The 25030-nt window shown below is 47.0% G+C and overlaps 1 protein-coding gene across 1 annotated transcript; it reads left to right on the forward strand.

The window, feature by feature from the left end:
* Positions 1-1918: 1918 nt before the first annotated feature.
* On the forward strand, positions 1919-24717 carry LOC142256520 (indolethylamine N-methyltransferase-like). Its single transcript, XM_075328249.1, has 3 exons — positions 1919-2069; positions 20127-20334; positions 23984-24717. Exons 1-3 carry the CDS (start codon positions 1919-1921, stop codon positions 24414-24416), a joined length of 792 nt encoding a protein of 263 aa, XP_075184364.1. The 3' UTR covers positions 24417-24717.
* The last annotated feature ends 313 nt before the right edge of the window (positions 24718-25030 follow it).

The raw sequence follows: 25030 nt of genomic DNA on the forward strand, positions 1-25030 counted from the left end.
TCTCTGGCTAAAAGTCGACTTAGCTGTGTGTGTGTCTGGGATTGGCTGACATGCTGGCCCGCCCCACTACACGCGCGCGCTTAGGGAAGGAAGACAAGAAAAAAAAAAAAAAAAAATGGCGATCGCCATTATACAAACAGCAGTGATCTGAATGCGCTGTTCCCGCACACTATACACTGAAATGTCATAATAGTGTGAGTCACAGAGTGACTTACACTATTACAGCGGAAAGCCAGCTAGGAATTAGCTGGTTTTTTTGCTGCTAGAACCGTTCTCGAACGTATCTAGAACTATCGAGCTTTTGTAAAAAAGCTCGAGTTCTAGTTCGATCTAGAACAGCCCCCAAAATCACTCGAGCCGCGAACTGGAGAACCACGAACCGCGAACCGCGCTCAACTCTAATAATGACTAGCATTACGTATGGAGGAAAAATGGGGAAACTTTGAAGCCTAAGAACTAGAGATGAGCAAACTGAATGTTCTGTTTCTGAACCTTACACTGACTTTAAAAAATAGAATTCGAGTGTGGATGCTTCACGTACAAACTACACTCACACTGTGCTCTGGAACACTTGGTGCTCAGCCCTGTTTGAGCCTTTTGCAGTGTGTGAACAGTCTGCACTGGGGGTGACAACAACATGATTAGATGCAGTGTGCAACAAAACAAAACTTAAAAAGCCCTCCTACCCCCCCCCCGGACATTTTTTTGCTTATGTCTGACTGTATGTGGGTGGAGAGTCGAAGCCAAAAACCCAAACATATAAAAAAAACACACAAAAACACAGAGCCCAAAAAAGTGCACTGTGCAATAATCACATATCTTGAGTGGAAGTTATACCTCATATAACATCAAAGCAGGGTATAGCCAGAGAACAGAGTTGCCACCCTCATGGGTATACAATCAACTATACATACAAGAAACACTACATTTTTGTTACTTCCGGTATCAGCCTGTGAGTAGAGATCTACCGCGATCGCTGTTACCTTGGTGCAGTCACATCTTGACAGCACCATTTAATGGGTTAAAAGGCATGGGTGGAGAGCGATTCCACTCGTGCCTGGCAGATACACATGTCATCTGTACAAATCAGCTGACATGTGTGCTGAACGCTGCAGGCTGCTTGCAGCAGCCCGCAGGGATTAACACTCTGACCGCAAAGACACAAAATGTAGATATTAGTAAGAGATACATATGGGATAGCACATTATACTGTATATACAGTATATATATATATATATATATATATATATATATATATATATATATATATAATATACAATCTTAGCTGCCACTAACAACCTTGATTTTTTGGTTTCTTTTCAATGAAATTACATTTACACTTTAAGGCTTTCAAAGACATTAAGAGGTTAAAAGAAGTGATCAGGCCATTCTTCAGGCATTTTCTGCTATGAAGATGCTCCACACATATAATACACATCTATAGCAAGGCTCAAAAGACACCCAGAAGATATCCGGGCATCTTTTTGAGGATTTTGCCATTGTTTTATTTATAAAATTGCTAGCAATCTCTTCATTGTTGAATGGAGTTAAAAAAAAGATCTGGAAAAAACTTTAAAAAAAATACGTCCCCAAAATCGCCGGAAAATGCGCTCAGGAAATTACAATAAAAACTAAAAAAAAGCCTCCTCAAGGAAAAAAAGCCCCCTGCTTTCAAGAAGTTTTCCTTGTACAAAATCTCAACAACTTTGTCCGGCTGGAAAAAGCTTTTGCTGCACGTAGTCTAAAACTGAATCGTTTATGTACAGATTATAAACAATAGATCATAAAATTTCCATGTGACTGCATGATCCCATGACTCTATATATTAAAATTAGGGCTCACAAGCTTTGTAACATATATAAAGACCTGTGGAGCCGGTGTAGAGAAAAAAACCTCATCTGTGACACAAGATTAGAAGATGGATTCCTCTAACTATAAGATCTACCATGAAGACGACTTTGATGCCAGAAAAAATCTAGAAGAATATTTTTCAGATAAACCTGAAATGGTTTTTAAAGACGATAACATGAAATTTCCCATTGAAATGCTTACTAAAACGTTCACAGATGGTATGTATGTTATTAATATATCTACATATTTGTATCTTAAATTTGTTTTAAACATTTGGAAATCATACAAATTTGGAAAAATAGTTTTTTTTTTACTAGTTTGGGTGAGGAAAAGGGGCCTACACCCTACTTAGTATCTATCTATATACATATATATATATATATATATATATATATATATATATATATATATGTATATATATATATATATATATATTTAACAAAAATATAAACGCAGCACTTTCATTTTTGCTCCCATTTTCCATGGGCTAAACTCAAAGATTTAAGACGTTCTATGTACGCAAAAGGCCTTTTCCTATCAAATATTGTTCACAAATTAGTCTAAATCTGTAATAGTGAGCACTTCACCTTTGGAAAAATAATCCATCCACCTCATAGGTGTGACATATCCAGATGCTGATCAGACTACATGATTATTGCACAGGTGTGCCTTAGGCTGGCCACAATAAAAGGCCATTAATGTCTTAGGGGTACTTTGCACGTTGCAACATCGCTACTGCGATATCGTCGGGGTCAAATCAAAAGTGACACACATCCGGCGCTGGTAACGACGTCGCAACGTGTAAAGCCTAGATGCGCCGATAAACGATCTCAAAAGCATCGTAAATCGGTGATCTGTGTTACTGGGGGCTGTCTGATAATAACCTAAAGGAGTATCAGACAGTCAGGGTCCACCGTGCAAAGACTCTGCTGCAGACTATGGCAGAGTGCAATACCTCTGTTAACTCACAGAAGGATATAATAAGTAAGTAAAGCAATTCCTCCCTTACTTGGAGGGTGTGTGGAATGATCTCTGTTAATAATCACAGAGACTAAGGCAATGTGTGCGAAATGGCACCTACCTAGGTCCGCTCTTCTAGTGGTGCAAAAGAGACGAACAGCAGCGTAAGCCGCACAAAGCTCCTACCTGCGTTCGCTCCACTAGTGTGCGAGGACACGAACCACTAGATATGGCACCTGCCTAGGTCCGCTCTTCTAGTGGTGCAAAAGAGACGAACAGCAGCGTAAGCCGCACAAAGCTCCTACCTCTGTTCGCTCCCCTAGTGTGCGAGGATACGAACAACTGCCAGACACAGTATAAGGAACGTTACCCTAGCGGCAACGTCCACCTACGAGTCGAATCACAAGGCCCAGCCAGACCATGTGCCTCAGGCACCTGCCTATGTCTGCTCCTCTAAGAGGTAAGGATACGGACAGCAGCCGAAGCTGTAAGGTATAAGAACGCTACCCTGCCGGTAGCGCTCACCTAGCATAGACAGAGGAATGCCTAGAGGAACGCGCACAGAGCGTCTACTCTTATGCATGAACCAAGAGGACTGAGCGCCATGCGGCGTGTGTCAGGGTCTTATATAGACTCTGTGCCTCATCCAAGATGGAGGACACCAGAGCCAATCCGCTGCCAGAACGACAGGAGTGACGTCATGCTGGCCTATCACCGAGCAAGGCATCACAAGCACATGACCAGCGACCAATCGGCATAGAAGGTGTCAGAGACATGTGACCTCGTGTCAGCGATGATGTCACCCGCACATGTGCAATGGCTCCAAGATAGGACTTAGTCTCCGGCGATCGCACATGTGCAGTAGCAAGAAATCTGGACTTAGTCTCCAGCGCTCGCACATGTGCAGTAGCAAGAAATCTGGACTTAGTCTCCAGCGCTCGCACATGTGCAGTAGCAAGAAATCTGGACATAGTCTCCAGTGCTCGCAGCAACCGTAACAGTACCTCCCCCTCAAGGGCCCTCCTCCCGGCGATGCAGGTAATCGGCAACTAAGTCGGGAGCATGGACAGCCTCCTCAGGCTCCCAAGAGCGATGTTCCGGGCCATAGCCCTCCCAATCTATCAAGAAGAACCTGCGCCCTCTAACCATCTTAGAACCAACTATGGCTCGTACCTCATAGCTAGAGCGAGAGGAATCAGAGGCAGGAGAGTGCACGTCACGAGCGTGAGGTAAAATAGCCGGCTTTAGCAGTGAGACATGGAATTTGTCATGAATCCTAAGATGGACAGGCAACTTCAATTGGTAGACTACGGGATTTACCTGTCGAAGAACCTCATAAGGACCCAGGAAGCGAGGAGCAAATTTGACAGAGCTCACTCTAAGTCTCACGTGTTTTGCAGAGAGCCACACAAAGTCCCCTGGAGAAAAGACAGGAGCCGGGCGACGAAACCGATCGGACACCGTCTTCATACGGTCCTTAGCTGCTTGGATCGACTCTTGAGTCCGATCCCAAACCTCTCTGGCATTAGTTGCCCAGTCGGCCACAAGAGGAGGAGGTGCATCAGCGGGAAACGGTACCGGTACCCTAGGGTGTTGCTCATTATTGAGTACGAACGGTGTCTGCCCAGTGACCTCAGCTAGCGAATTGTTAAGGGCAAATTCTGCCCAGGGTAGGAGGGAGGACCAGTTATCGTGGTTCTCAGCAACAAAGTGTCGAAGGTATATAATCATAGATTGATTGGTACGCTCAACCAAACCATTGGACTCCGGATGGTATGCTGAAGAGAGATTCAACTCAATTTGCAGAAGGCTACAAAGATCTCGCCAGAAACGGGAAGTAAATTGCGGGCCTCTATCACAAATGATACGATCTGGCATCCCGTGAAGCCTAAAGACATGCTTGAGGAATAGTTTGGCTAGTACCCTGGAAGATGGGATTCTCGATAACGGTACGAGATGAACCATCCGGGAGAAATGGTCCGTAATGACCCACACAAATCTATGTCCCTGTGAACATGGAAGATCACCCACAAAGTCCATGCCTAACACCCCCCATGGTCTATCTGGCACTGGTAAAGGATGCAAGAGCCCAGCCGGTCTCTGCCATAATGGACGGTTGCGAGCACACGAGTAGCAGGAACCGACATATCTCTTGACGTGGCTGGCTAAGTGTGGCCACCAATACCACCTCTCCAGTAACTCTCGTGTCCACCTAATACCAAAATGCCCACCCACCTTTGAGGTGTGGGCCCATGACAGTATATCATTCTGTCGATCAGGCGGAACAAAGGTCTTGCCCGGTGGGATTTGGTCTAACGTCACAGGGGAGAGCGTATGAAAAACCCTGGAGGGAAGGATAAGACAAGGTTCGTCAATCTCTTCCTGGGTAGAAAGCATAGAGCGAGACAGGGCGTCTGCCTTGTTATTCTTACTCCCAGACAGATAGTTGATGGAGAAGTGAAAGCGGGAGAAAAACAAGGACCAGCGGGCTTGGCGAGGATTCAGACGCTGAGCGGTTTGTAAGTACGTCAGATTCTTATGGTCTGTATAGACCTGGAAAGGATGTTTCGCTCCTTCCAGCAAGTGACGCCACTCCTCCAAGGCTAATCTCAAGGCGAGCAGTTCCCTATCACCAATGGTATAGTTTCTCTCTGCTGGTGAAAAGGTTTTAGCAAAGAAGAAACACGGCCTTTTTCTACCTGCACCGTTCTTTTGATACAAGACCGCACCAGCACCCACTGAAAAGGCATCAACCTCTAAGAGGAAGGGCTTACTCTCATCGGGTCTTTGAAGAACGGGAGCAGTTGAAAAGTGTCTTTTTACTGCCTCAAAAGCCTGAGATGTCTCAGTAGACCAGGCTTTGGGATTAGCACCTTTCTTAGTCAAGGCCACCAAAGGGGCCACCAAAGTAGAAAAATGGGGTATGAACTGCCTGTAATAATTTATGAATCCTAAGAAGCGTTGCACCGCCTTTAAGGAATGAGGTTCGGACCATTGCAGGACAGCAGAGAGCTTCGCAGGATCCATAGCCAGGCCCTCTTGTGAGATAATGTAACCCAAAAAAGGCAATGAGGACTGCTCGAATACACATTTCTTGAGTTTAGCAAACAATGAGTGCTCCCTTAAACGGGAAAGGACACGAACGACATCCTGACGATGAGTCTCCAGATCAGGAGAAAAAATCAGGATGTCGTCCAGATACACCACTACTGAGGATAACAGTAAATCCCTGAACACATCGTTTACAAAGTCCTGAAATACTGCGGGTGCATTACATAACCCAAAAGGCATGACGAGGTATTCATAGTGACCGTCTCGGGTGTTAAAAGCGGTCTTCCATTCGTCACCCTTTCGAATTCGTACCAAGTTATACACACCCCGCAGATCCAACTTCGTAAAAACTTGAGCTCCTCTCAGTCTGTCAAAGAGCTCCGAAATTAAAGGTAATGGGTATTTGTTCTTTATTGTGATTGCGTTGAGACCCCTGTAATCTATGCAGGGACGCAAATCACCCTCTTTCTTCCGAACAAAGAAAAACCCAGCTCCCGCGGGAGAGACAGACTTACGAATGAACCCCTTCTCTAAACTCTCTCTTATATAGGTCGACATGGCCTCCGACTCAGGTATCGACAGGGGGTAAACCCTGCCTTTAGGTGGAACCGAACCTGGGATAAGGTCTATGGCACAGTCATACGGCCTATGGGGTGGAAGAACCTCAGCACCCTGTTTGGAGAACACGTCAGCGAAATCCAAATAGGGTGTAGGTATGGGAGAGAGATCAGTTGATGCAACCGCAACGACCTTAGGTGCTAAGGGAAGACATCGGGACTGGCATTTTGAACCCCAACTAATAATGCTGTCAGACTCCCAGTCAATGTGAGGAGCATGAGTCCGAAGCCATGGAAGACCCAGAATGACGTCGTCTATAACCTCAGGCAAAACAAGAAAAGAAATCTCCTCTATGTGACCCTGAGACAGGGAAAGGCGCAAGGGAACTGTCCTCAATGTAATGGAGTCAGACAACATAGTTCCATTAACAACACGGACAGGAATAGGCGCCTCTAACATGATAGAGGGAATATTGTGTCCCTTTACAAATCCTGAGGACACAAAAGTCCCGTCAGCTCCGGAATCAACAAAAGCCATAATAGGCCATGTATTCTCAGATAACGAGAGCTGACCTGGGATACAACACTTAGAGGGTGCAGAAGACGTCTCTAGTAACCCCCCTCTAATGGTTACTAGGCCAGGGAGTTTCCCTGACGACTAGGACACTTGTTGGCATAGTGCCCAGCCTGACGACATACGTAACATATAGGAGGACCAGACTTGCGTAGTCTGGAGGACGTATGGCCTAACTCCATAGGAGTGGGAGATGTTTCAGATGCTGAGGAAGATGGTAGTGGACCCTCAACAACTGGAATAGCCCGATGCTTAGGGCGTGAGGAAGAGACCTCGAGTCTATGTTCCTTATGGCGTACATCGATCCTCGTTGCTACTGTGATCAAGTCCTCCAGACAAGCAGGGACCTCACGAGTAGCAAGAGCATCCTTGACATAGCCTGCTAACCCTCTCCAGAAGATAGGAATCAACACCTTCTCTGGCCAATCTAGTTCTGCCACCAGAGTTCTAAAAGCAATGGCATAAGAACTAGTGGATAACGAACCCTGAGATAGATCTAACAGTCTCAGGGCCGCATCATGGGTAACCTGCGGACCCATGAATACCGCCTTAAGAGCATCAAGAAAGTCTTCATGTCTCAGAGTAACCACATCAGAGCGCTCCCATAGGGGAGTCGCCCATTCTAAGGCTTTGTCCTGAAGTAAGGAGATGATAAAGCCTACTCTGGACCTCTCCGTAGAGAAGCGAGAAGAGTTGACCTCTAGGTGTATCTGACACTGACTAATGAAACCACAACATGATCTGGCATCACCAGAATATCTGTTTGGCAGAGCAAGTCGAGGTTCATGTGCAGCTGTCACCATGGTCTGAGGTTTATCCTCTATACTCTTGAGCCATGACTCAAGTACTTGTATGTAACGATGTAACTGCTGATATTCTGCCATAACTGCCAGACTCTTGGCTCAGTCCTAATGTTATGGGGGGCTGTCTGATAATAACCTAAAGGAGTATCAGACAGTCAGGGTCCACCATGCAAAGACTCTGCTGCAGACTATGGCAGAGTGCAATACCTCTGTTAACTCACAGAAGGATATAATAAGTAAGTAAAGCAATTCGTCCCTTACTTGGAGGGTGTGTGGAATGATCTCTGTTAATAATCACAGAGACAAAGGCAATGTGTGCGAAATGGCACCTACCTAGGTCCGCTCTTCTAGTGGTGCAAAAGAGACGAACAGCAGCGTAAGCCGCACAAAGCTCCTACCTGCGTTCGCTCCACTAGTGTGCGAGGACACGAACCACTAGATATGGCACCTACCTAGGTCCGCTCTTCTAGTGGTGCAAAAGAGACGAACAGCAGCGTAAGCCGCACAAAGCTCCTACCTCTGTTCGCTCCCCTAGTGTGCGAGGATACGAACAACTGCCAGACGCAGTATAAGGAACGTTACCCTAGCGACAACGTCCACCTACGAGTCGAATCACAAGGCCCAGCCAGACCATATGCCTCAGGCACCTGCCTATGTCCGCTCCTCTAAGAGGTAAGGATACGGACAGCAGCCGAAGCTGTAAGGTATAAGAACGCTACCCTGCCGGTAGCGCTCACCTAGCATAGACAGAGGAATGCCTAGAGGAACGCGCACAGAGCGTCTACTCTTATGCATGAACCAAGAGGACTGAGCGCCATGCGGCGTGTGTCAGGGTCTTATATAGACTCTGTGCCTCATCCAAGATGGAGGACACCAGAGCCAATCCGCTGTCAGAACGACAGGAGTGACGTCATGCTGGCCTATCACCGAGCAAGGCGTCACAAGCACATGACCAGCGACCAATCGGCATAGAAGGTGTCAGAGACATGTGACCTCGTGTCAGCGATGATGTCACCCGCACATGTGCAATGGCTCCAAGATAGGACTTAGTCTCCGGCGCTCGCACATGTGCAGTAGCAAGCAATCTGGACTTAGTCTCCAGCGCTCGCACATGTACAGTAGCAAGAAATCTGGACATAGTCTCCAGTGCTCGCAGCAACTGTAACAATCTGTGTAGCGTCGAACATTTTCATAATGTCGTACCAATAGGAGATACGATGTTGTTCCTCATTCCTGCGGCAGCACACATCACTCTGTGTGAAGCCGCAGGAGCGAGGAACATCTCCTTACCTGCCTCCACCGCCAATGCGGAAGGAAGGAGGTGGGCGGGATGTTTACGTCCCGCTCATCTCCGCCCCTCCGCTTCTATTGGCCGCCTGCCGTGTGACGTTGCTGTGACGCTGCACGACCCGCCCCCTTAGGAAGGAGGTGGATCGCCGGCCAGAGCTACATCGCAGGGCAGGTAAGTGCGTGTGAAACTGCCGTAGCGATAATGTTCGCTACGACAGCTATCACAAGATATCGCATGTGCGACGGGGGCGGGGACTATCGTGTTCGGCATCGCTAGCCAATGCTAGCAATGTTGCAGCAAGCAAAGTACCCCTTAGGCTGGCAACAAAAGTGAGTACACCCCCTAAATGGCCAACTTGTGTCCATTTATCCATTTTCCTTTCCCAGTGTCCAGTATGAATGAGGAACAGAGGTGTTAAATTTAGTGCTCTCGTTCACACACTCTCTCTGGTCACTGGAAGTTCACTATGGCTCATCACGTCAAAGAATTCTGTGAGGATTTCAAAAAAAGAATTGTTGCTATCCATAAAGATGGCCAAGCCTGTAGAAATAATGCCACCATCCTGAAATTGAGCTGCAGCACAGTGGCCAAGACCATACGGAGGTTTAACATGACAGGCTCCACTCAGAACAAGCATTATCATGGATGACTACCACCCCATCTGCCTGGCTTTACCTTGGCTGGCAATCAAAATACAGGGAACTATTAAGTTTTTTTTGTTTGTTTGTTTTTAAATCATTTAAAAATATAATTAAAAAAAAATGCATGGGCTCCCGCCGTATTTTGATCTCCAGTCAGGTAAAACTAGGCAGCTGGGGGCTGGGATTTTCGGCAGCCCGCAGCCGCCCCCTGGAAATGGCGCATTGTTTCTTAGCGCTATTTCCAGGCACTTTACCTGACTCGTCCAGTGGCTCTGATAGTGGTGGCATGCTGGGTATTAAAGGGGTTAATACCAGCTTTGTATTCTCAGATGGTACTAAACCGGAAATTCAAGGTGTCACAACAAATTAGACATGGCCACCATGAATTTCTAGTAAACAGTAAAAAAACACCACAACACATAGAAATTTTTTTTTATTAGTAATAAGAAAAACATTTAGCGACTCCATCTTTATTATGAAAAAATCTTAGTCTGATGTAGTCCACAGGGAGAGCATTGTCAGCTTCATCACTCTGTACAGACACAGTCTATACAAAGTGAGAAGCAAAGAGAGCCATGTCAGCTCTGCTACATTGCCCTGTACAGAGCGAAAAACAGGCTGACAGTGAGGGTATGATTGCAATTGCGTCTCGCATAGCCTGGCGCTCTCAGGACAGGAGCGCCTCAGCTGCATGTAAATACATGACCCGCTCCTGTCAGGAGATTGTGCGCCATGATGCGATGCAAAAGTCCACAGGGACAATCAAAGTTCAGTTAATTGGACCTTTGATCACATCATAGTCAAGTGATCAGTCATTAAGCGAATGTCTGTACAACATTCATACCAGACTTGTCACATGGCTATGACATCATGGAACATCCTTTAGGCAATGGTGCTTACCGGGGGCCACAGCAATGATCGGCCAGGAGACAGAGTCTGCAGGATGCGTCGCAGGACCTGTAAGTATGATCATAATGTTTTTTAATAATATGCTTTTTTTTTACAGCCCCTGGACCTGATCTGAGCCTGGTCTGTAATACGAGCTTCCTAGGAAAGCTGGTAATCGGGAAAGTGTACACGATCACTATGGGATCACTATGTAAAGATCCCTGATCTTTACAGTTTGGGATCGCCCATCACTATTGATGAACCTTAATAAGCAGGCCTGGAACAGAGCTTGAATGCAGCATGATACTCTGGGAATCACAGTATGAATAAATGTCCTGCTCTTACTACCATTTAACTTCCATTCTTCTTCCAGTTCTATGGCCATTTTATAGCTATTTTACAACACCAAACTTCTCGTTCCCATAGACTTGTATGGGGTTTATTGTTCAGGGTCAAGTTCGGACATTGAACTCGAATTTTTATTCAGTTTGTGCTGAATATTCACGGGTTCACTTGTAGCGCCCCTGAACCCCTCAGGGCCCTACTAGGTACTACATCCTGACCAAGATGCAGGGCCTAACCCCAGGGACCTGGAAGACCAGTGCTGTACCACCAAAACACATAACATCCCAAGTTCCCACTCCCCATTAGGGATGACTGACTAGTCCAGGACCCAATAGATGGTGAATCAGAGGCAGAGCCAGTCCAGTCCACTAGCCGACAGCCCGCTGGGAGGGGACAAACAGACTCAGACAGACACTCAGACAGAGAGTCCGGGAGTGACAGTTGAAGGGGATGGACGTGTCTCGAGATGGGGTTGTGTAACAGTGACCTAGGTGGCTAGGAGAGTGGTTGCCAGGGACGGTACAGCCTGGTACCTTTGGAACCAGAGCACCGACGAGGCACAGGGTCCTAGGTCAGGCAACAGCTTCAGGCAACTTGACAAATACCTGCACAGTGAGGAAACCTTCACGGACCTCACTGACCCAAGAATACGGGGGCACCAGCAATAAAGATTGAGCCAGGGACCGAAACAGAACACCGAACCTACAGGGTTCGCACTGCCCGCCATACGTACGTGATACTACCAAAAGACAGTAAGGGACCCACAAACGCTCCAGGCTACAGGGTCCCACCAACAAGCAAGAGGTGCCAGGTAAAGAGGCTACCAGGTCACCACTCCGGCACTGGGACAAAAGGGACCAGGGGTCTGAACCAGCCATCCTCAGGGCCACAGCTCAACCTTACAGTGAGTAAACAGAAGTTGCACTGCATCCCCACCGTGTTGTCTCCCTTCTTTCTGCGATGGACCCCTCCATTCATTCCCTAGGGCCCGGCCCTACTGGCAGAGGGCCTACCATCCAGGTTGCCACCACCATCAGCCCCAGAGGTAACAGACTGCGTAGTGGCGGTTCCATCACCATAACCGCAACCCGCAAGTAGCGTCACAATACAAACTCTTTTACTCCATTGTATAGATCCCCCTTTTAAACAAATACCCAGGGTCAGAGAACCGGGCATCATCCATTATACAACTGTGACACAGCATTCCTGTACATGTACGGCCTGGGACTGAGTACCCCATAGCCCTGGTTGACACACACTCATAACTGATCTTTAGCAGTCCCAACTTTCATGGCAACTCATCACATGAGGCATCTGATTGGTGAGCCCCTTACCATATGCTGTAACAGCTTAACAGCAGCAGATGGAGTTTAACTCCACTCCCTACTATCAGAAGCAGACTATGACCATCATCTACTGGGAATGGGGCAGGGTCATCTCCTGAGCCCACTCAATACACATGCTCCCAACAAGTGCCATACACTTACAGCAATTGTCGTTAATTGGGTTACTGAAATTGAGAAGTACCCATCTGACAAGCTGATAAGTAGGGAACGAGAATAGTAAAGATCCTCTATAAAGCTTGTTAAAGGCAATGTTTTATCAGAAGACAAGTTGACCTATTGTTTAAATAAGGTTTCTGTACTGCATGTATATGTATTCGAAATATTGCAGTTTTCATAATGGCCATTGGCCCCTTCCAATGGTAGCTTTACCAATACTACACATAATTAGTAGTGATGAGCGAGTACTAAAAAGCTCGGGTGCTCGAAGCTCGGGCCGAGCCTCCCAAGATACTCATGTACTCGGGCCGAGCAACGAGCCCAATGTTATCCTATGGGAGACCCGAGTATTTTTGTGAAATGACCCCCCGGCAGCATGGAGAAACCCTAAAAATGTCACAAAAGTCTCAGAAGAGTGCTCAAATGACATGGCAACAGCATGGGGAAGACCCCTTGAAGCATTTATCACTGAAAAGTCACAGCTGTGAACAATTTTGTCCGCGTTTTACGCCATTTTTACGGACTCACCAGAAAACCTTCCAAAATGACCCCAAAATGATTTTTCATGGCGGAAATGTTAAGGGCACATACCCAATAGTGAGATAGAGCTGGTGTATGTTACTTTTTGAGATTAATACATGAAAGATTTTACGTGAAAACATTGTGTGGCACTCCGATGTCCCTGAGAAGAGACGTACATGAAGGCCTCTTGAGTCTAATGTGCCCATTTTGAGGAAGTGAGTCTTTGTAGTATTTTCCTTTGCCAGGGCAGTCCAAAATTGTGAGGTTCACCAATGCCCCTGCATACAGACGTGCATGAGGGCCTGTAAACCTGAAGTGCCCATTGTAAGGAAGTGGGTCTATTGTAGTATAGCCCTTAGGCAGGGCAGCCAAAAATTGGGAGGCTCCACGTTGTCCCTGGGTAGAGACGTGCATGAGGGCCTCAAAACATTAAGTGTCCATTGTCAGGAAGTGGGTGTATTATAGTATAGCCCTTAGGCAGGGCAGCCAAAAATTGGCAGGCTCCACATTGTCCCTGGATAGAGACGTGCATGATGGCCTGTAAACCTGAAGTGCCCATTGTAAGGAAGTGGGTCTATTTTAGTATAGCCCTTTGCCAGGGCAGCCAAAAATTGGGAGGCTCCACGTTGTCCCTGGATAGAGACGTGCATGATGGCCTGTAAACCTGAAGTGCCCATTGTAAGGAAGTGGGTCTATTGTAGTATAGCCCTTAGGCAGGGCAGCCAAAAATTGGGAGGCGCCACATTGTCCCTGGATAGAGACGTGCATGATGGCCTGTAAACCTGAAGTGCCCATTGTCAGGAAGTGGGTGTATTATAGTATAGCCCTTAGGCAGGGCAGCCAAAAATTGGGAGGCTCCACATTGTCCCTGGATAGAGACGTGCATGATGGCCTGTAAACCTGAAGTGCCCATTGTCAGGAAGTGGGTGTATTATAGTATAGCCCTTAGGCAGGGCAGCCAAAAATTGGGAGGCTCCACATTGTCCCTGGATAGAGACGTGCATGATGGCCTGTAAACCTGAAGTGCCCATTGTAAGGAAGTGGGTCTATTGTAGTATAGCCCTTAGGCAGGGCAGCCAAAAATTGGGAGGCTCCACATTGTCCCTGGATAGAGACGTGCATGATGGCATGTAAACCTGAAGTGCCCATTGTAAGGAAGTGGGTCTATTGTAGTATAGCCCTTAGGCAGGGCAACCAAAAATTGGGAGGCTCCACATTGTCCCTGGATAGAGACGTGCATGATGGCCTGTAAACCTGAAGTGCCCATTGTAAGGAAGTGGGTCTATTTTAGTATAGCCCTTTGCCAGGGCAGCCAAAAATTGGGAGGCTCCACGTTGTCCCTGGATAGAGACGTGCATGATGGCCTGTAAACCTGAAGTGCCCATTGTAAGGAAGTGGGTCTATTGTAGTATAGCCCTTAGGCAGGGCAGCCAAATATTGGGAGGCTCCACGTTGTCCCTGGGTAGAGACGTGCATGAGGGCCTCAAAACATTAAGTGTCCATTGTCAGGAAGTGGGTGTATTATAGTATAGCCCTTAGGCAGGGCAGCCAAAAATTGGGAGGCTCCACATTGTCCCTGGATAGAGACGTGCATGATGGCCTGTAAACCTGAAGTGCCCATTGTAAGGAAGTGGGTCTATTGTAGTATAGCCCTTAGGCAGGGCAGCCAAAAATTGGGAGGCTCCACGTTGTCCCTGGGTAGAGACGTGCATGAGGGCCTCAAAACATTAAGTGTCCATTGTCAGGAAGTGGGTGTATTATAGTATAGCCCTTAGGCAGGGCAGCCAAAAATTGGGAGGCTCCACGTTGTCCCTGGGTAGAGACGTGCATGAGGGCCTCAAAACATTGTTCCCATTGCAAAGGAGCGGGTCTCCTGTCGTTGTAATGTCCATTCTGCAAAGAATGGGCGAAAAAATTTACCACTGGGGTATACCTGAAACAAAGGCCTAAGTATTGCAATTTGTAACGGTCATCATCATGGTGGCGCATGAGGAGAAGGAGGAGCAGTCCAGCGATTATCCAAAGTCCAGAAGTGTGTACTCATGGGTGAGTGGAGGTACATGGCAAACTTTAAATTCCGCTCTCATTTGCTGGTGGTGTGGTGAAGTCTGGCCCAATCCAACCCTTGTTCATCTTGATCAGAGTCAGCCTGTCAGCATTTTCAGTTGACAGGCGGGTGCGTTTATCTGTAATGATTCCACCTGCGGCACTAAAAACACGCTCTGACAAAACGCTAGCAGCAGGGCAGGCCAGGACTTCCAAGGCGTAGAGAGCCAATTCATGCCACGTGTCCAGCTTGGATACCCAATAATTGTAAGGCACAGAGGAATGTCGGAGTACAGTTGTTCGATCTGCAAGGTACTCCTTCAGCATCTGGGCAAACTTAGGATTTCTTGTGGCACTACCCCGCACCTCAGGGGCTGTGGTACGTGAGGGGCTGAGAAAACTGTCCCAAAACTGTCCCACATCTTAAAGACTGTTCCCCTACCTCTGGCGGATTGGACTTGTGCCTCTCTCGGCTGTACGCCTCGGTTGTCCACTGATTCCTGACCTATGCCGCTAGCGTTTTGTGAGGGGAATACTTTGCCTACTTCCGTGACTATGGCCTTCCGGAACTGCTGCATTTTGGTTGACCTCTCCTCCACGGGAATAAGAGACAAAAAGTTCTCCTTGTAGCGTGGGTCTAACAGTGTTACCAACCAGTAATGATTGTCGGCCAAGATGTTCTTAACGCGAGGGTCACGAGACAGGCAGCTTACCATAAAGTCAGCCATGTGCGCCAGACTCTTAACAGCCAGGACTTCAGTAGCCTGACCAACAAGATGACTGAACATGCTTTCCTCCTCCTCCTCCTCCTCCTCCTCATCTACCCTGTCCTCTGGCCAGCCACGCTGAACCGAGGATATGACTGGTGTGCATGTCATATCCTCAATTTGGCCGGAGAGTTGCTCCATGTCTTCATCCTCCTCCTCGTCATAGTCCTCCACTGCACGTTGTGATGAGACGAGGCTGGGCTGTGTGTTATCACCCACACCCACTACTGTTTCTTGCTGCAACTCATCGCGCTCCGCCTGCAATGCATCATGTTTGTTTTTCAGCAGAGACCGTTTTAGAAGGCAGAGTAGCGGTATGGTGACGCTAATAATGGCGTCATCACCACTCACCATCTTGGTGGAGTCCTCAAAGTTTTGGAGGATGGTACATAGGTCTGACATCCATCTCCTCAGGTGTTATGTGTGGAGTTTGACCCATTTCCCGACGGCTTAGGTGATGCAGGTACTCAACAACTGCCCTCTTCTGCTCACATATCCTGACCAACATGTGCAGAGTTGAATTCCAACGCGTGGGGACATCACACACCAGTCTGTGAGCCGGAAGATGCAAACGGCGCTGAAAGCCGGCAAGGCCGGCTGAAGCAGTAGGTGACTTTCGAAAATGTGCAGACAGGCGGCGAACTTTTACCAGCAGATCAGACAGCTCTGGGTATGACTTTAGAAACCGCTGAACCACGAGGTTGAGCACATGGGCCACGCATGGAACATGTGTCAGCTGGCCTCGCCTCAAAGCCGCCACCAGGTTCCGGCCATTGTCACACACGACCTTTCCTGGCTTTAGGTTCAGAGGTGTGAGCCAGTGATCTGCCTGCTGTTTCAGAGCTGTCCACAGCTCTTCTGCATTGTGGGGTTTGTCACCTATGCAGATTAGCTTCAGCACAGCCTGTTGCCGCTTCGCCGAGGCAGTGCTGCAGTGCTTCCAGCTTGTGACTGGTGTGGAGGGTACAGTGGATGAGGATGCGCAGGAGGAGGAGGAGGCTGAAGAGCATGACATTCCGGAGCTGTAGAGTGTGGGTGAAACACTGACTGAGGTAGGGCCTGCAAACCTTGGTGTGGGAAGGACGTGTTCCGTCCCTCGCTCAGACTGGGTCCCAGCTTCCACAATATTAACCCAGTGTGCCGTCAACGAGATGTAGCGGCCTTGCCCACAAGCACTTGTCCACGTGTCTGTGGTTAGGTGGACCTTGGGTGAAACAGCGTTGTTCAGGGCACGTGTGATGTTTTGTGACACGTGGTTATGCAACGCGGGGACGGCACACCGGGAGAAATAGTGGTGGCTGGGGACCGAGTAACGTGGGACAGCTGCCGCCATCAGGTCACGGAATGCTTCTGTCTCCACCAGCCTAAAAGGCAACATTTCCAGCGCAAGCAGTCGCGAAATGTTAGCATTTAGAACTGTGGCATGTGGGGTGTTGGCAGTGTATTTGCGCCTGCGTTCAAAGGTTTGCTGAATGGATAACTGAACGCTGCGCTGGGACAAGGACGTGCTTGATGATGGTGTTCTTTCTGCGTAGGCAACTGCAGGTGCAGGAGTGGAGGAGGCTTGTTCGCAGGCAGCATGGACAGGGGATTGGCTCGCATGCACAACCAGCGAAGACGTAGCAGTGACATCAGCAAGCACTGCTCCTCGACTCTGTTGTACTTCCCACAAAGTCGGGTGCTTGGCTGACATGTGCCTGATCATGCTGGTGGTGGTCAGGCTGCTAGTTTTGGTACCCCTGCTGATGCTGGCATGGCAGGTGTTGCAAATGGCCTTTTTTGAATCATCTGGATCCAACTTAAAAAACTGCCAGACTCGGGAAGACCTAACATTTGTACAGGCACCTTGTGTCGTCGTGTTGTTCCGGGGAACGGTTGCCTGACTTCTGCCTGGGGCCACCACCCTGCTTCTTACTGCCTGTTGTGATGCTACGCCTCCCTCCCCCTGTGCACTGCTGTCCTCGCTCTGCATATCCTCCAGCCAGGTTGGGTCAGTTACTGGATCATCCACCACGTCATCTTCCTCTTCCGCACCCTGCTCCTCCTTCTGACTTCCTGACAATTGTGTTTCATCATCGTCCACCACTTGTTGAGACACATTGCCAACTTTGTGAGAACGTGGCTGCTCAAATATTTGGCCATCTGTACAGACGATCTCCTCATGACCCACTTCAATATGAGCTGGCGAGAGGCCAGAATGTGTGAATGGAAACGTGAACAGCTCTTCCGAGTGTCCAAGTGTGGGATCATTAATGTCCGAGGAGGACGTGTACTCAGCCTGGTGGTAGGAAGGAGGATCAGGTTCAGAAATGTGCGGTGCAGTATCACGGCTACTGACACTTGACCGTGTGGAAGACAGAGTGTTTGTGGTGGTGCCAATCTGACTGGAAGCATTATCTGCTATCCAACTAACAACCTGTTGACACTGGTCTTGGTTCAAGAGCGGTGTACTGCTGCGGTCCCCAAGAATTTGGGACAGGACGTGCGAGCAACTAGATATGTCCCTTTGTTGTGGCGAAATTAGAGCTTGCCCACGACCTCGGCCTCTGCCTGCACCACCATCACGTCCACTTCATTGTTCCTTGCCAATGCCCTTGCGCATTTTGCAATGCTGTGCACTGCTGACGTGTATATTCACTACTTGTGCGTTATATCAAAGTTTGTGGAAATTGCACACAAGTGCACCTGTACGCTGCCACCGACAGGCACACACGTGCGGTTTTAAAAACCAAGCACGGACGCAATAAGAACCTAACAGGTTTTTTTGGGGAGCGACAATTACAGACAAGTCAGACACTATCTGGACTGTTTTACACTGTGTACACCAGCCCCAGATATGATGAAGGCTGGTATACGGTCACCACTACCCTGCCTGCCTGCCTGCCTGTATACTGGTACAATAGTCCTGACAAGGACTCTTCTGGTCACTAGCCTGTATTCAGACCTGGCTATACCCTGCCTGTATATAGCAACAATAGTCCTGAGAAGGACTCTGCTACTGTACTCCGACCTGGCTATACCCTGCCTGCCTGTATACAACTAGAATAGTCCTGAGAAGGACTTTTGGTCACACTGTTTGCAGCCCTGCAACTGAAAAAGCTAAAAAAGGGCCGCAAAGCTTTCCCTGAATCAGCGACACTCTCCCTGCACTGACTGTCTGGATAGCTGTGAGCAGAGCACAGCGCGCCGGCCGGTATAAAGGCTCGGTCACGCTGTGCAGGCCGGCCAATCACTGCAATTCCACAACTAACAGGGCTGTGGCATTGCAGTGGTCTGCCAGCCAATCCCTGCATGAGGGCTGGCTCTCAAAAGAGCGCCAACATGCAGAAATGAAGACCACGAGTACAGCACGAGTATCGCGAGATTACTCGGTCCCCGCCGAGCAGCCCGAGTACAGCGATACTCGTGCGAGTACCGAGTAGTTACAAGCATGCTCGCTCATCACTAATAATTAGCCAATCACACCAATAATGTCCCATAATCGATAAACAGACTTTGGGGTGACCGACCATAGGAGAGTTGGGGCATAACGTCAACTCAAGAAACGTCAACTCAAGAAACGAGAGATTTTATCCAAGTGAATCCTTAACTGAGACATGAGTAATAACAGAAGAAAGATGAGGATTAGGGATGACCAAACCCAAACTGTAAAGTTTAGGTACAAGACACCAAGTGTCCAGTGCTCGAACCCGAACATGGAGTTCTCACGGAAGTCAATGTTCACGTTCGGAGTTTGGATGCTGTTCGGATGATGAATAAATCTTGTTGAAAGACTGAAGCACAGCTAATCAACAACTTTTTGGCATAGGGTAGATGCCTGAACGCTGGTGGGAGCAAAGTAAATAAAACATTAAAAAAAATTATGTTTGGTGTATATATTTTGGGAGTAATGTTTTAATTATCTGCTTAACCCTCGAAGGGGCTGTCGAGTAGACCAGTATATGGACAACCCCTTTTAAATGAAGTAGTCCCCCTTTAAAATAAAATCACCTTATACTCAACTCCCAGACTGGTGTGATGTCAGCCCCAAGTGTTTTATTTGTGCCATGTGAGGTTTGCAGTAAAAAAAATGGCCACTATTTGGCTGCTGTGTTCTCATTTCTTGTATTTATCCAATATTTTTCCAAAAGAAGTGACAGCGCAGCCAGTGGCCACTGATTGTCTGCAGGCCTAATGTGACTGTATGGTGTTTTTATTTTACAAGCGGTCCTACTTAATTTAAAAAGGGGTTGTTTATATAGTGGATAACCTGCTTAGAAAATAGAATGTATATTGTACTTTTACCACTTGTGAGCATATAACAATATTTAGACATTTTTTTCCTACAGGTCACATTACAGGAGACATCTTGATTGAGCTCAGTGTAAGTTCCACGATTCATTATCTCTATGCAGCCTGTGAATTTTTCAATCATATCATCGTGCTGAAGGCCAATGACAGATGCATGATGGAGCTGAAAAGATGGGTGGACGAACGTACGGGAGCATTTGAGTGGGACCATGCAGCGAAACATCATGCAGAACTGGAAGGAAAAAGGTGAAATATAATGTACTTGGCGCTCCCACAGGTCGGGGGTTACTCGTTAACGGGCCGCGGTGCTTCTCCTGGGACGCCACTGTGGCCTTGCCCGGTTCCGTGACCTTGAGTGTCAATAAAAGGCTGGGGATTGGGATGATGGGAGTAGTTGTTCATGATGCCACCTGTGGTGGGTGGCCAGTATTAGCCACCGCTGCGGGACTTCTCTGCTGTACGGTACTGTACAAACAATATGAAAAGATGTAGAATATTTTAGATTTTATGTCTACTTTATTTTGAAATTTTAGTCTACTGAAAAGTAAATTTAAGCTGTCAGTATACAAGGTCTACTTTTATCCACTCAGATCCAATTTCTTAATTATTGGGTTCTTCTGAAAGGATACAGCAAGGCAGTGATCACATCACATTCACATCAGAGGTATTAGATATCACATCACAAATAACAATCCAGTGTACAACATAAAGCTTAATGCAGATGTGGCGCCCTGGACTAGCCAGGTAGCCACAGACAAAACAAACACCCCCCCCAGACAGTTACATTAGTCAGACACAAAACCCTTGTTGCCTCCCTCAAGGGTCTGATGTCCACACCAGGTGGGGCGCAGCCAAGCAGTTGGCCCCACCCACCGAGGAGTTCACAGGCGTGGAGTTCAGGAGGTGACAGAGAGAGGTCACGTACTGCAGGTGTCTGGGTCGGAGCCCAGGCACTGACAGCAAGGTTGGCAGACGGTGGTGGCCATCTGCAGGAGTTAGTGGAACTCCGCAGAGCCGTAAGGACCGGGGCTGGACGGTGGCCCACCAGTACCGGACTGGGGAACGGAGTGAAGCTAAGCACACCCAGGCAGGGCCATCGGACCCCGCCCAGGCTTGGAGCCGCCGTTAATAGTCATATCCGAATGTGACAGGAACCCCCGGGGTTCCCTAACAACCAAGTCCCGATTGAAGGCAACCGCTCAAACCGCCACTGGCTAGAAGTCCAAGGGCCAGCGCCTGCGGGCAAAACGGGCTCCTCCGGTACCTATACACCAGGGAGCGAACTACCGTTGGGAAGCCATTGGAGTCAAGGCAGTACACAAAGGTGCAGGGAGAGACAGCCACCATCACTTGTCCGGGGAGAGACCCATCCATCCAGCCGTTTGGTTCACCGGAGACTTTGTGCCTCTTTTGCTGAGTGAGTACACCCGTGCCATCCGGCACCGCGCCACGCTCTCCCTGCAACCGTGCACCTCACCCACCCTGCCTCCCCGTCACACCACCGGGCCCCGGGACCACCAACCCCTACCCACGGAGGGGGGAAAACAACATCCCAGGTGCTCCCTACCATCGCTCCCAGGATCCCCGTCACCAGCAGCAGTGGTGCCCATCTTCACCACAACCCGTGGGTGGTGTCAGGGACTAAATCCCCAAAACAAACCAACCCCCTTTTCACTCACGGGCGAGGAGCGCCGCTCAAGTCCCCGGATCCGGCCCACTGCTCGAGCAACGAGCAGCAGCAGCAGCGCCGGACCCAAGCGTTAGCTAGTGCAGTGCCTCGCCGCCCGCGACACAGACAAAAACATGAACAAATAGAAAGATCATGAGCAACATCCATCCAATATTATTTTGGACAATTTAATGTCCTACATCCATACATTCATTCAAGTTGAGTCAAAAATGTCAGATGCGATCCCTAAAACCATCCGTACAAATTTATAAGTCACATATCATATACGATACAGGTTCTGTTTCATATAACTTGTTTGTTTTTTTTGTTTTTTTTTACTGCACTATTCTATGTCCTGTTGTGTATAAATATGTGACTCTTCAGATTTTGTGTTACACCATGCCTGATGAAGAGACCTGAGTAGTCTGGAGCTGCTATTATTACCATCTTTTCAGTTAGCCATTAAAAGGTATCAACCACTGAGGTCATAAATAGTCATGTCACAATAGATTAAGGAATATAAATGATAGATAAATATCTATTAAGACTAAAGATGTGGCTCATCAGTTAATTTCATGCAAATCAAAAAAGGTCTGTGGAGCCTCTGTTAGGAGTCTCGACACAAAAAATTTGAGAGTCCTAACAGAGGCTCCACGGACCTTTTTTGATTTGCATATTTCCCAGTGGGCAATGCACCTAGAGTTTCACTGTTTTGAGCGCCTTTGTTGGCTGCCGGCAGTGTTTTCTTTGGTTGGTCTCTCTGAGATCAGTGATTGTTTTATCTTGCTGGTCTACTAGGCATTGCTCCCACCTGGCCAGAATTCTACTCCACACTGATGAGGGGCAATACCCCGAAACAGCTGTCTGTGGATGGATACCTGGCCTTGGTATTTTCCGTGTCATATCTTTAAACTCGTCAAAGAGTTGGATATTGACTAAAAGGTCCACTTAATATGGTGGTTATGGTGGTCTCCTAAAAAGAGCCACTCCTTGGCTAGGTCCTTCCCGGAGAGATATCTGGCTAGTTTCTGTGTCGAGACTCCTAACAGAGGCTCCATGGACTTTTTTTATTTGCATTTTTTGAACTATAATCCTGTTGAATGAATGTCACCTTATGGAAACTTTTAGCATATGTATAGTACTGGAGCTCCCAGGGCATGCATCACACATAGTCACTCAAATACAGTGTGAATTTAGCTTTAAAAACCAAAACTGAGTGCCTCAACCTTGGTTAATTTAAAACCTTTGGTCAAAAATTGGAAACCAAAAGTCCAGTACTAACTGTTGAATGAGTAGTTGACTATTCGAACTCGCTATGCTGTTCGCGAGTACTGTCCACTACTGGCATATTCATTATGAGTAGCGGGCGCAATGTAAGTCAATTGAAAATACTCGCTATGTACTTCTTGTGCGAGTAGCGAATAGTACGGCTTTTGGATTACTCGCTACTTAGCGATTATTTCCCATCGACTTACATTGCGCCCACTATTCATAACGAATATGCGAGTAGCGGACAGTACTCTCTAACAGCATAGCGAGTACAAATAGTCAACTACTCGCTTAACTCTCGTGCTAACCATTGGGCTCTAATGTTTTGCTATTCCAAAATGGCTGTGATACAATCCTTTTCTCCATGTTTCTATTTCAGTGACTTGCCCCCTCGGACTTTACTGCACCCTCTTAAGCTCAGTAACCCTCGCTTGCTAACTGCGATAAGTAGATTTTTAACAATCTAGAAAGAGGTGTGGCTACTACTAACAGTTAAATCTCAAGACAGATCACAAGACACACTTTTTTCTCTTTCACAGTTGCACAGACAAACAGACAATACTCTAAAGAAATTAAACAATTGCACAGTTATTACAACTATGATATTGTGTTTTAACTATGGACTTAGCTGCCTCCTTGGACTTTACTGCACCCTCGCTTGCTGGCTGGGATATGTAGTTCTGGAACAATATGCCCCCTAGGACTTTTAATTCGGACTTATGAATGCCTTTAGTATATGTATAGTACTGGAACGCCCAGAGCATGCATCACACATAGACACTCAAATATAGTGTGAATATAGCTTTCAAAACTAAAACCCAGTGCATCAATCCTGTTTAAATTCAAGCCATTTTCCAAAACTGGAAACCACTAGTCCAGTTCTAAGTGTTGGGCTCTAATGTTTTGCTATTCCAGTATGGCTGTGATACAATCACCTTCTTCATGTTTCCATTTCAGTGACCAGTTTCAGGACAAAGGTGGAAAAGTGAGATCATCCCTTCGACATGTTATGAAATGTGACCTCAAGAATGACAATATCGTAGATCCGATACCTCTACCACTGGCCGATTGCATCATCATTGCTTGGTTCTTTGAATTTATTAGCAAAAATCAAGATGAATTTGAAAATTATCTCAGGAAAGTCTCAAAGTTGCTGAAACCTGGAGGACACTTCATAGTTTTGGCGATTTTAGGTGGCACGTATATTATGATGGGGACAGACAAGTTCCATATTTTCAATTATGATGAAGATGTGGTCAAGAAAGCTCTGATTGCAGAAGGTTTTGTTATTGATGACTGTCAGGTTAAGAAGAGAACGGCTGTGAGTGACCTCATGGACTTCAAGGGTATCTTATTCATTGCAGCTCACAAAGAAAACATTTCTATCTGAAGCTTTATAGTAGAATAATCATATAATACCTACACATACATATAAATATATAAAACATAACTGCTTAGAATTTAGTATAAAAGATGCTGTTTATTATATATCCCAGGAGAAATATAATTTATAAGATTAAAGCACCAGATCAATACGGGATACAGCGAGGCTCCAATGGTTTACTGTAGTAAAGATGTCACACAGGAACAAAATACAGGTGGTAATCCAAGAGGGAAGTAGATGCCTAATATTCTAAGTATTCACAAAAAAGCATGTATAAAGTGACAGTCAAAAAGATCATGTATAGTGCACCATGCTATCTAACAGCTTGTCACTGATTTTAATTGCTGTCTGTTTTCCATCTTCTTTATATAAATAATGATTAAAGAGAATCATATCATATTTATTTGTGTTCTTTGCTAAGGTAAGATGTTTGCTGCTAAATTATTCTAAAGTTTTACAAAATTTGATATATTATTTTACCAATACACGATTGGTAAAATAATATATCAAATCTCCAGTGAATCTGAGTGGTAAAGTTGCTGCCTCTGGAGTGTGGTACATGGGTTCAAACCCAGGAGTGGAAAAATTAAATTTAACAACACACAATATAACAAGAAGAT

Source organism: Anomaloglossus baeobatrachus, chromosome 11 (genome assembly GCF_048569485.1).
Source record: "Anomaloglossus baeobatrachus isolate aAnoBae1 chromosome 11, aAnoBae1.hap1, whole genome shotgun sequence".
In the NCBI taxonomy this organism is placed as follows: Eukaryota; Metazoa; Chordata; class Amphibia; order Anura; family Aromobatidae; genus Anomaloglossus; species Anomaloglossus baeobatrachus.